The sequence below is a fragment of the Astyanax mexicanus genome, chromosome 23 (genome assembly GCF_023375975.1).
Source record: "Astyanax mexicanus isolate ESR-SI-001 chromosome 23, AstMex3_surface, whole genome shotgun sequence".
Classification (NCBI taxonomy): domain Eukaryota; kingdom Metazoa; phylum Chordata; class Actinopteri; order Characiformes; family Acestrorhamphidae; genus Astyanax; species Astyanax mexicanus.
This window is the reverse complement of record NC_064430.1, coordinates 630,326-641,491: the sequence shown is the minus strand read 5'-3', so window position 1 is coordinate 641,491 and position 11,166 is coordinate 630,326. Positions and strand designations below refer to the sequence as shown.

The 11,166-nt window shown below is 34.6% G+C and overlaps 1 protein-coding gene across 1 annotated transcript; it reads left to right on the top strand.

Moving 5' to 3' along the window:
* Window positions 1-3,812: 3,812 nt before the first annotated feature.
* LOC111191165 (PHD and RING finger domain-containing protein 1-like) lies at window positions 3,813-8,359 on the top strand. Its single transcript, XM_022665280.2, has 5 exons — window positions 3,813-3,983; window positions 4,732-4,815; window positions 4,905-5,056; window positions 5,964-6,261; window positions 7,634-8,359. The coding sequence occupies exons 1-5, from the start codon at window positions 3,819-3,821 to the stop codon at window positions 7,754-7,756; spliced, it is 822 nt and encodes a 273-aa protein (XP_022521001.2). The 5' UTR covers window positions 3,813-3,818; the 3' UTR covers window positions 7,757-8,359.
* Window positions 8,360-11,166: the final 2,807 nt, after the last annotated feature.

Sequence of the window (11,166 nt, the reverse complement as noted above, 5' to 3'; positions counted from 1 at the left end):
CAATACACTTAATAATAAAAAAGATATTGGAATATCATAGGTAGACCATTTTTTATAACTGTGAACAACTTTTTCATGTATTAAACTCACACTACTCGGCTCATACAGAACATTAAATAGATAATACAAATTGACAATAAATAAAACTGCAACAAAAAATGATTGTTTTCTTTTGCCATCACTACTAAAAGATTATAAGGAAATGCATGTGGGTACCAGGAATGTACAAGTCCTGCTTTTTCACACTTTGCCTGGTTTCATTGGAGACAAAGACATGTTATCCTTGACAAATAAAAACATAAGTTTTCCAAATGTCAGGAAATTTTAAATTAAAGTCATTTTGCAGCATTTCTACATCTTTTATTTCTACCCTGTAATTCACTTTATTTGAAAAATATTTAGCTAGATCTTTCCAAAAAATATTCTGAATAAGAACACTATTTCTATAAATGTAGGTAGATTATAATTACTTGGATAGATTTTATTATACATTATACAGGACTTTTAAATGTACTTCTTAGATTTTATAGGAGCCTGGGGTGACTGAATCTTAGCAGCACTTGGCCAGAGTCCAAAACAAATTTCTGTCAAAATAAAAGTCCCCTGAAATTGAATAAAATTCTGTATTGAGTCTGTAAAGGAAATACTAAGATCTAGTTTGATAATATATAGAGTTTAACACTAATTAAAAGCTTATAAACGCATAAAATAATGTAGATAATAAAATAAATAGTAACAAATTGTACTAAAACTAGTGCTGATGAGTTACATGGTTTAGTCACTTTATGATAATATTCTGACTCAGGAGACATAACTCTTTAATAAAATAAACATTATAAAGAATAATATATTTCTTTCAGCCACTGACAGCATGTTTTATATTAGGCCAATAGTAGAAATCTGTAGATTTCAGAGGTTTGACTGTAATATCTGTACTAAAACTAGTGTTTCTGGGTAATACAGTTTTGCACTGACACTTTATGATGATATTCTGACTCAGGAGACATAGCACTGTTGTAGCATTGTTGTTGTTTCTTCCTTTTATTCTTCTTCTTCTTATTATTAGGATTATTATTATTATGTTTTTGATGTTACATTTGACATTTATGTCACAGTCTAAGCAGAGATACTGAGCTGAGTAAATAGAGAAATTATTCTTCATTAGAAACAATTAACATAGCCAACCATAACTAATTTAACAACAAATACTTTTAGTACAGTCAAATCTCTGAAATCTACTATTTTTTACTTTTTGCCTTGTATAAAACATGCTATCAGTGGCTGAAAGAAATATATTTTTCTTTATAATGTTACTTTTATTAAAGAATATAATCTTAAAGTGTCAGCACTAAACTGTGTAACTCTTTAACACTAGGTTTAGTACATTTTTTTACTTTTCTTTCTTTTATGATGTACATTATTTTATGTGTTTATAAGTTTTCAAAAGTTTATAATTAGTTTTAAAAAATCATCAACTTATATTATCACACTAGTTCATAGTATGTTATTTATAGATTCAACACTGAGTTTTTATTACATTTTAGGGGGACTTTTATTTTGACAGAAAATCTTCTCAGCGGATTCAGTCACGTGACTTTAACGTTTGAAGCGAATCACTGAATCATTGAGTCGATTCATTTTACACCGCGAAGTCTCGACACTGTAAGTAAATAAGTAAATAATTCTAAACTGTTTTTCTCGGTTTCTGTTCGGATTTTACTGATCTTAATAAATATATGCTTTAAACAATAAACAGGAGAGACTGTGGGAAGCTACACACCTGTATAAACAGGTAAACACTGCAGGATAACGTTATATCCTCCTCCTGTTAACAGAAATAATATAATATAATATATTTATTATATATAAGATATATATTCACATTCAAGCAGCAACATATTTACAACTTACTCTACCCTGCCTTTACTGTAGCTCTGCTTACTGTCCGTTTTATGTTGTTTTACACAGTAAAAACACGTGTTTAAGCTAACTTACCTCCTCTGAGTTTGATATTCACAAACTGCGGTCGCCACGGCAACAGCGCAGAGTAACGCTGCATCTCTTAAAGGGGCAGTACACAATTAACCAACTTCCGCACTACAAATCAGCAATAGCTAGAACACAAAAACAAATATTTAAATAAAAATCAGGATTTGGTAGAATTTTAACAACAAAAAAAATATGTATTTTAACCTTGTTACATTAGCCTCATGCAGTACCATTAAAAAGTGTTTTTTTTTAGAAAATGAAAATACCCAAGATGCTGTTTTAAGCTATGCTGACTCCTAAGAAAAAAAAAGTCATGTCATGTCATCTGCAGCCTCTCCAGTGAGGATGTGCAGATTTCAGCACTACTATGGTGCCGAATTCAGCACCCCCGCCATGAAAAGCGCCCTCTCTCTTCTTTATAAAAGCACTTTAACTTTACTTGCTAATTAATACGCTCCGAGAGGGGGTGCTTTTCCTGGCAGGGGTGCTGAATTCAGCACAACAAAGGAACACATAATGAATCATGTAGTCACTTAAAAGTGTTAAACAAACCAAAATACTCTGTGTAGAAGCTTTTAGCTGCTCTTATCTAGGGAGCTGTTAACTTGTGGTTTCTCCAAATTTTTATTTTCGCACTGACCGACATTCATTTTTTAGTAAAGTAAAAAAAGTAAAAAAAAAAAAAAAAAAAAAAAGATTTTTTTTCCTTATTTATTTGAGTAGTTGTTGCTTCTCATAATCTGGATTAGAACATTACTCAAATAGAGTTAGAATAGAAATAGATGAGTTTAGTATTATTGCTTAAGTGTCTTCAGTAGTAACAGGGATAATTATAATATTTATATTTATGCTGGTCAGATATAAGAGTTAGAGGTGTGCCAAAAAATCGATTCACATAAGAATCTTGATTCTCATTTACTACGATTCAGAATCGATTTAAAATGTCCCAAAATCGATTCTGAGGGGCGGGTTTTAGACTGATTTTGGGCTGGGTATTTTTGTTGGACCTGGCAACCCTGGGGATAGCGCTTGTCCCTTCAAACCGAGGTCTTCCAGACCCACACAGAGCGTAGGTGTTTGAGAATCACCGGTAAGATGGCAGAACAAGCACTATATTACATTAGATTAACGTGTAGTTTCAATGTTTTATGGCAGAATGCTTCATAACAAGCATAAAAAAGATCGCTAGTAGTTAGTTTCAGTAACTGTTAGCTAGCTAACTAGCTAACTTTCCAGTTCCACCTTAAATAACGCTACAGGTGGCAGCGGGCTGCAGCATTTAAGGCGGAACGGAAAAATACAATAAGCTAATCAGAGCTAATTTCAGCTCCTCATCACAGAGGAATTAAGGAATGGACCATATGAATTAATTTCTCCACCTCCTGCCCCCTTTCTGAAGAAATACAACGACCTTAAATTAACTAGTTAATCAGCAGCTGCTCCTGAACTTTAGCGCTCCACTGCTATCATCACATCAGCCCAGCAGCGTCACCTACACACCACCGCTAGTAGCCTGGTAATAAAGCAGTGTTATTTATTATTTATTTATTGTTCATTAACGTCATTGTGATATCCCAGTGATTCCTCTGTCACTGAGGACCCACATTCCTGCACATTTTATTGTTTTTGTAACACATTACCTGCTCCAGGACCAGTGTATATTATGGAGGGTTTTTTTTCAATACGATTCATAAGCCAGAAGCAGAAATTTTTATAATTCAAATCGTTTTGAATCAAAAATCGATTTTGAATCGAATCGTGGCCCCCAAAATCGGAATCGAATCGAATCGTGAGATAGTAAACGATTCCCACCCCTAATAAGAGTACAGATGGAGGATTCACAGCCGGAGGGTCCGAGTCCGGACGGGGATGGTTCTGGATCTGGTTCTGTACAATGTCTCATCTGTTTAAACACCTTCAGTGGTCAGCCAGTGGCCACCCCCCAGCAGTGTGATCACCACTACTGCTTCACCTGCATCACTGAATGGGCCAAGGTGAGCAAAAATCAACACAGTATTATTAATAATTCAATTAAATAACCAAGTTTTTATTAAATAATAATGGAAATAAAAGGTAGAAGGTGAAATATTGTTTTGTCCCAAGTGTCTACTTTAGTTTAAGCACTGATTGATCACTGTGTTATATGTAAAACTTAAAGTAAATAGTGTTATAGTGCAGTGTTGCAAATCGCATGAAAATGATCATAAACGTTTAAAGGATCTGCATGAAGGGGTTAATAATGCAAATATAAAAACATAGATAAATCTTAAGCTCGAACACTTAATCGAGTTTTTTTCTTCCATATGAAGATAATGATTAGTCAACAGTAAAATATAAGAACAAAATTTAATAATCAACATTGTCGATTATAATATTATTATATATATACTCCCAGTCTTATTTGTGTTTTTTTTTGTTTTTGGGTGTAGATTTATATACACAGTAAAAAGAGCCCTGATGACTATTTGATTTCTTGATTTTTTTTTTTTTTTTGGCCAGTTAAAAAGATTGTTTTGCATTTATTCCACTGTTTTTATATGAAGTTAAATAACCTTTTTTAGGTAAAGAGTGGAGGGGTTTGGGTCACTATAGGAGAAATGATAAACTCCTCGCTTAAACACATAATTTACACAGATAATACATGCAAATGTATGAAAGTATGATATTAGGCCAAATTTAATTACTGTAAAAATAATACTGCACTTTTATAATGCTAATAATAATAATATGTTTCTTTTTTAGACATCTACTTCCTGTCCGGTGGATCGGCTGGAGTTTAATGTTGTTTATGGGAGGAGAGGAGTGGGAGGAGATATTATTAAAACAGTAAGGAGTAAATAACTTTATCTCAGTTTTATGTAAGTATCTGTGTGAGCTGTGTATCAGTGATAACTCTGCGCTGTGATTGGTTGAAGGTGGAGGTGGATCTTCCTCAGTGTTCAGTATCAGGAGAAGAAGCTGCAGAAGATCTGAGTGTGTGTGAGGAGTGCGGGAGGAGTGTGTGTGAGGAGTGCGGGAGGAGCGACCGGAGGAACCGGATGTTGATCTGCTCCGCCTGTGATTCCAGGTGATGCGGATTTTACAGCGTAATACGATAATTTATACCATTAAAATATAGAAAATAAATTAAAGCTGATGTCCGTAAGTTTTGGGATTACGCCTCTCTCTGGTGAGAATGGGTAATTGCACCGAGCATGCGGGTGTGATGCGGTCTCCTTTCAGAGCGGATGAATCCGAATCCGTTATGTTGAGAGAGAGAGACTCAATTTATAAAAAGGAATAAAGAACAATGAGAGAGAAAAACATGCAAGAGAAAAAAAAGAGAAAGTGAGAGAAAGAGAGATACAAGACTCAATTTATAATAAAGAATAAAAGAGAAAAGAAAAGATAAAGAGAGTGAGAAAGAAAGTGAGAGATGAGACACTCAATTAAAAAAAGAATAAAAGAAAAGGAAAGGAAAACATAAATAGAGAGGGAGAGAAAAAAGAGAGGAAAGCAAGAGAAAAAGAGACAGAGAAAGACAGAGAGAGAAAGAGACAATACATTTATAAAAAAGGAGCTAAAGAGAGAAAGAGAGAGATGAGACACTCAATAAAAAAAATCAAAGAAAATGAAAGGAAAAGATAAAGGGAGAGGGAGAGAGAGAAAGTGACAAAGATACAGACAGAAAAAGACAGGAAGGGAAAGAGAGAGATTAGACACTCAATTTATAAAGAAAAAAGAGAATGAGGACAAAGTGAAAGAGAGAGAGAGAGAGAGAGAGGGAGAGAGAGAGAGCTCAGTCAGAAACTTCACTCTTTCGTTTCTTTGGTTTTACTATGAGTGAATGAGCTACTGAGCTCTGAGTTTCCTCTTCTGAAGTCCCCATTGCTCCACCAGCCGCTCGCGTTCAGTAAAACTGAGCCGGATCCTCTTTTAGAGGCTGTACATGTGACGTAAGTACGTATATATAATAAACAATTTTTTTTTTAAAGATTCCATATAGGCTGCCTGACTCCGCCCCTGAGCTCAGTGCCGGTTGGTGATTGGTTGTGTCAGGACTGTGCTGATGAGGGGCGTCTCTCTGAGGAGAGTGATGATGATATAAATGAAGATGAAATATCAGATCTGTTATCTGAAACCGTCCCGACGTCCCGCCGCCTCAGACCCTCCACCACCCAGCCGCCCCCCATCCCGTCCCGCCACAGCACGAGGGTCCCACCGCGGAGCAGCACGAGGGTCCCAGCGCGGAGCAGCACGAGGGTCCCACCGCGGAGCAGCACGACTCTTCAGGTTACTGCTCTCTTTTTACATTCATTGATTTATTTAATGATGTATTATATTATATGCTTTATTATATCAAGTGTTTATATTATCACTGCATATTTTAGTCTTTAATCTAGGGCTGAATCAGTATGTTTTTTTATTATTTTACACTATACTGTAGATTAATACTAAAAATTTAAATCACACTACAGATGAGTATACGTCAAGCAACCTCTGTTACTATTTTTTGGAAAAAGCTTTAAACAAATCTTTACATTAGCTTTTAATTAGACCTTATTCTTATTTTTCTAGCTTTCAATTAGATCATTCTTACTATTTATTTATTATAAATGTTTACCTGATTATCTTATTTTAATTTTTCTAGCTTTTAATTAGATCTTATTTTTATGTCTGGTATTTTTGTCTGGTTTTGATTGTATTTTATACTATTATAATTTTCATTTATTTGTTTTTGAGTATTATATTTTATTAGTGTTTATTTCCATTGACTTTTTTAATGTCTTGATTGTGTGCTATTTCCTACTCTTTCTCCCTATGTGAAACACTTAAAGCTGCATTTTTTTATATGAAAGGTGCTATTTAAAAAAAAGTTTATTAATATTATCATTACAAATCATCCAAACTATGTAGAAACGCATATAGAATTACTTAATAAACAAAAAAGTGTTAAACAACCCAGAATATGTTTTATATTTTACATTCTTCAACAAGTATCTCCTCTTGTTTAGATGATCAGTTTTGAACATCTCTGCTGGATTTTCTCAGTCAGTTTTATGAGGTAGAGTCACCTGGAATTCAGGCTTTCAGTTAACAGCTGTGCTGAACTCATCAAGAGTTAATTACTTGAATTTCTTGTCTCTTAATAAAGTGTTTGAGAGCATCAGTTAAAGTAAAGTAGTGAAGAGGTAGAGTTACAGGTATACAGTGAATAGTGAATATTTCAGTAATGTTCGAATCCAGATTATGAGAAGAAACAACTACTCAACTAAATAAAGAAAAAAAATAATTTAAGAAAAAACAAAGGTCAGTCAATCTGAAAAGAAGAAATGTAAGAAGTTTGAAAGTTTCCTCGAGTGTAGTCACCACAAAGACCATCAAGCACGTTATAATGATGAAACTGGCACTCATCAGGACTTCACCACAGGAAAGGATAGAAGAGCGAGAGTTTCCTCTGTTGTACAGGATGAGTTTATCAGAGTTTCCAGCCTCAGAAACCACAAGTTAACAAACAGCTCCCCAGATAAGAGTATCTAAATACTTCACAGAGTATTTAGGTTTGTTTAACACTGTTTTTAAGTTACTACATGATTCATTATGTGTTCCTTCATAATCTGATAGATCACTTCTCTATTTATATTTTGGTGTTTGTATTTTCCAGCATGTGCCCAGATACCTTCTGAAATCATCTCGTCCTGATGATGAAGACACCAGCACAAGCGCTCTTCTATTAAACACTGCAGAATCAGACCAGCCAATCAGACGTAAGAAGAAGAGAAGATGAAACTTATATTAAATATATGAACTGTTTTCTCCTGTATTATATCTGTATTATATCTTTAAAAAGTTACTTTATTTCAGTAATTCAGTTCAAAATGTGAAACTCATATTATATAGTTGTATTAAACACAGAGTGATCTATTAAAGACGTTTATTTCTCTTATCGTTGATGATTATGGATTACAGCCAATGAAAACCTAAAAATCTGTGTTTTAAAAAATTAGAATATTATATACTGTAAGACCAATTGGTACTTTTGGGACAGTGTGGGCAGTGTGCCAAGTCCTGCTGGAAAATGAAATCTGCATCTCCATAAAAGTAGTTTTCAGCAGAGGGAAGCTGTAAGATATGAAGTGCTGTAAGATTTTATGGGAAAACAAAACTGCACTGACTTTAGACTTGATAATAAAACACAGTGGATCAACACCAGCAGATGACAGACATGACTCTCCAAACCATCACTGATTGGTGGAAACTTCACTCTAGACCTCAAGCAGATTTCATTTTCTAGCAGGACTTGGCACACTGCCAACAGTACCAATTGGTCTTATATAATAATAATATTTTTTTTGAGATGGCCCCGTATTATACGTGTATTATATCTGTATTATATGTGTATTATATCTGTATTATATGTGTATTATATCTATATTATATCTGTATTATATGTGTATTATATCTGTATTATATCTGTATTATATCTGTATTATATGTGTATTATATCTGTATTATATCTGTATTATATCTGTATTATATGTGTATTATATGTGTATTATATGTGTATTATATCTGTATTATATCTGTACTGATGCTGAATGTTATTCGGTGTATTTTGTGTAGTTACTATAAGCGGCCACATGATGGCAGCAGAACCCCGTGTTTAAAACACTACTAACACTGATGGGTCACGTGACAGAAACTGAAACATGGGCTGTGACCGAAATGGCTCCTACTCCCTCATTAGTGTTGTGCTATATAGGGAGATACTAATAAGTTCACTAAGTAGTGGTGAAACAGGAGGGAATTCGGACACTAACGCATCATTATCATGCGCCAGCACCGGTCGCATAAACACACAGATTAACACACACAGGTGAGAGAGGGGTTGAGCCGTGTTTAAAACTCCATAAACACACTGAACTGAGCTCTGAATAAAAGTTAGTGAAGCTCTGAGCTGATCATGAAGTCATTTATCTGCTTGTTATATTTACGCTGTTTAAAAGATGATCCTCACATTACTGAACTACATGAAGAAAACCTTACAAATAGCAGCGTACCCCGGCTCGCACTGTTGCCAGATTGGGTGGTATCATGCCAAATGTCGAGTTGTATCTGAAATTATCTGGAGGAAACGCTGTGATTGACAGGTAAACAACACTACCAAGTGTAAGAGTTTGGAAATTTAACTCGGCGGTGTTATAGTTAGATATCTAACCCTGCAGAGACAGAGCTTTTAGTCCTGCTGATGGAAATGGTACTCATCAGTGTTGTAGTTAGATATCTAACCCTGCAGAGACAGAGCTTTTAGTCCTGCTGATGGAAAGGGTACTCATCAGTGTTATAGTTAGATATCTAACCCTGCAGAGACAGAGCTTTTAATCCTGCTGATGGAAAGGGTACTCATCAGTGTTATAGTTAGATATCTAACCCTGCAGAGACAGAGCTTTTAATCCTGCTGATGGAAAGGGTACTCATCAGTGTTATAGTTAGATATCTAATCCTGCAGAGACAGAGCTTTTAGTCCTGCTGATGGAAATTTGAAGCTGTGTTTATGTTCGTTATTATATGTGAGTAAGTTATTTCTTTCTTTCATTGCTTGCGAGGTTGTTTTTATGTACTGTTTTTATGTTTTTGTTTCGTGTCAGGTCTTTTGTCTGTCTGGTTCTCATGTCTATGTTATTCTCAGGTCTGTGTTTCTTTCCCAGTGTTTTTCCACTCACCTGTGTTCATTTGTAGCTCCGCCCCTTCGTCCCAGGTGTTTCCTGTTTCCTGTGTGTGTGCACCTCTATTTAAGGTCCGTGTTCCATTTCCCCGGTGTCGGTTCTTGTGCGTTTTCACGTCTGTCACGGCTGTGTTAATCCCGTCTGTTAGTTGGTCTCCATGTGTCTGAGTTTCTGTTTGGTTTATGTTTTGTTTTCTGTTTTTCAATAAATATTACTTGCATTAGCGTCCGCTCTCCTCGTCCCGTCCTTCAACACAGCGTTACATTTCGTGTGTCCAATGATACAAGGCACAAAACACATAATACAAATATGCAGATAAACTCATTTAAATATCGTTTTTTGTAATAAGTGTTTTTCAAGATAATTAAGTTATTTTAGTTAAGATCATGTTGGAATAAACCCTGTAATATTGTTAATATGATGAACATCAGCTGTTTGGGTGGTTTTCTCAGTAATTTTGTGGATTTGAAACACGTTTTACCCTGTAAATTGGTTTTATCTGCATCCCACTGTAACAATCTGGCAACCCTGGTGGCTCCCTGTCCGCTCCGTTTCTTCGGCTGTCTGTTGCTTAGTAGCGAGACCCGCAAAGCATTTTGGGACACATTCAGCTCGCTTAGTAAACAGTGAAGTTTACTAAAAATCATGATGCATTATGGGAGTTTTAAGTGCCCTCAAAATCACGTTCGAATCCCCCCTTATGATTCGGACACTCAAAGAAAAATGGCTGACATACTCAATAGTGCCCTAACTAGTAAATAGGGAGCCATTTCGGTCACAGCCATCTGAGAGAAAAAATAAAAGTGAAACTGATTTAAAAACTATAAAACTCATTATAAATCAGTAAATATTATCGTATATAAACATTATACAGTAACATACAGTACCAGTCAAAAGTTTGGACACACCTTCTAATTTTAATGTTTTTATTTATTTCTGTATTTAAAATATTTTTAAAATATTTTTGTAGATTAATATTAAAGAGATAAAATGTAAAACAATGTATATATAAAAACACTGAATGAAAAGAGAAGAGGTGTGTCCAAACTTGACTGTTACTGTATATATATAGTATATAACCAACATTTACTCTGAATAAACACATCATTACACATATAAAAATACCAAGCCATTTAATCATCAGTGTCCAGAAATTACCTGTCCACCCTGTGATAATCTTCCTATTTATAGGTTTATGTTTGAGTAAAATGAACATTGTTGTTTTATTCTATAAACTACAGACAACATTTCTCCCAAATTACAAATAAAAATATTCTCATTTAGAGCATTTATTTACAGAAAATGAGAAATGACTGAAATAACAAAAAAAAAGATGCAGAGCTTTCAGACCTCAAATAATGCAAAGAAAACAAGTTCATATTCATAAAGTTTTAAGAGTTCAGAAATAATCAATATTTGGTGGAATAACCCTGGTTTTTAATCACAGTTTTTTATCATGCATCTTGGCATC

Excerpts from the sequence above, each read along its gene's own strand:
- LOC111191165 (XM_022665280.2), top strand. The coding sequence starts at position 3,819 with ATGGAGGATTCACAGCCGGAGGGTCCGAGTCCGGACGGGGATGGTTCT. Across the intron at positions 4,816-4,904 it reads GAGGAGATATTATTAAAACA|GTGGAGGTGGATCTTCCTCA; the intron begins GTAAGGAGTAAA and ends GATTGGTTGAAG. Across the intron at positions 6,262-7,633 it reads GGAGCAGCACGACTCTTCAG|CATGTGCCCAGATACCTTCT; the intron begins GTTACTGCTCTC and ends TGTATTTTCCAG.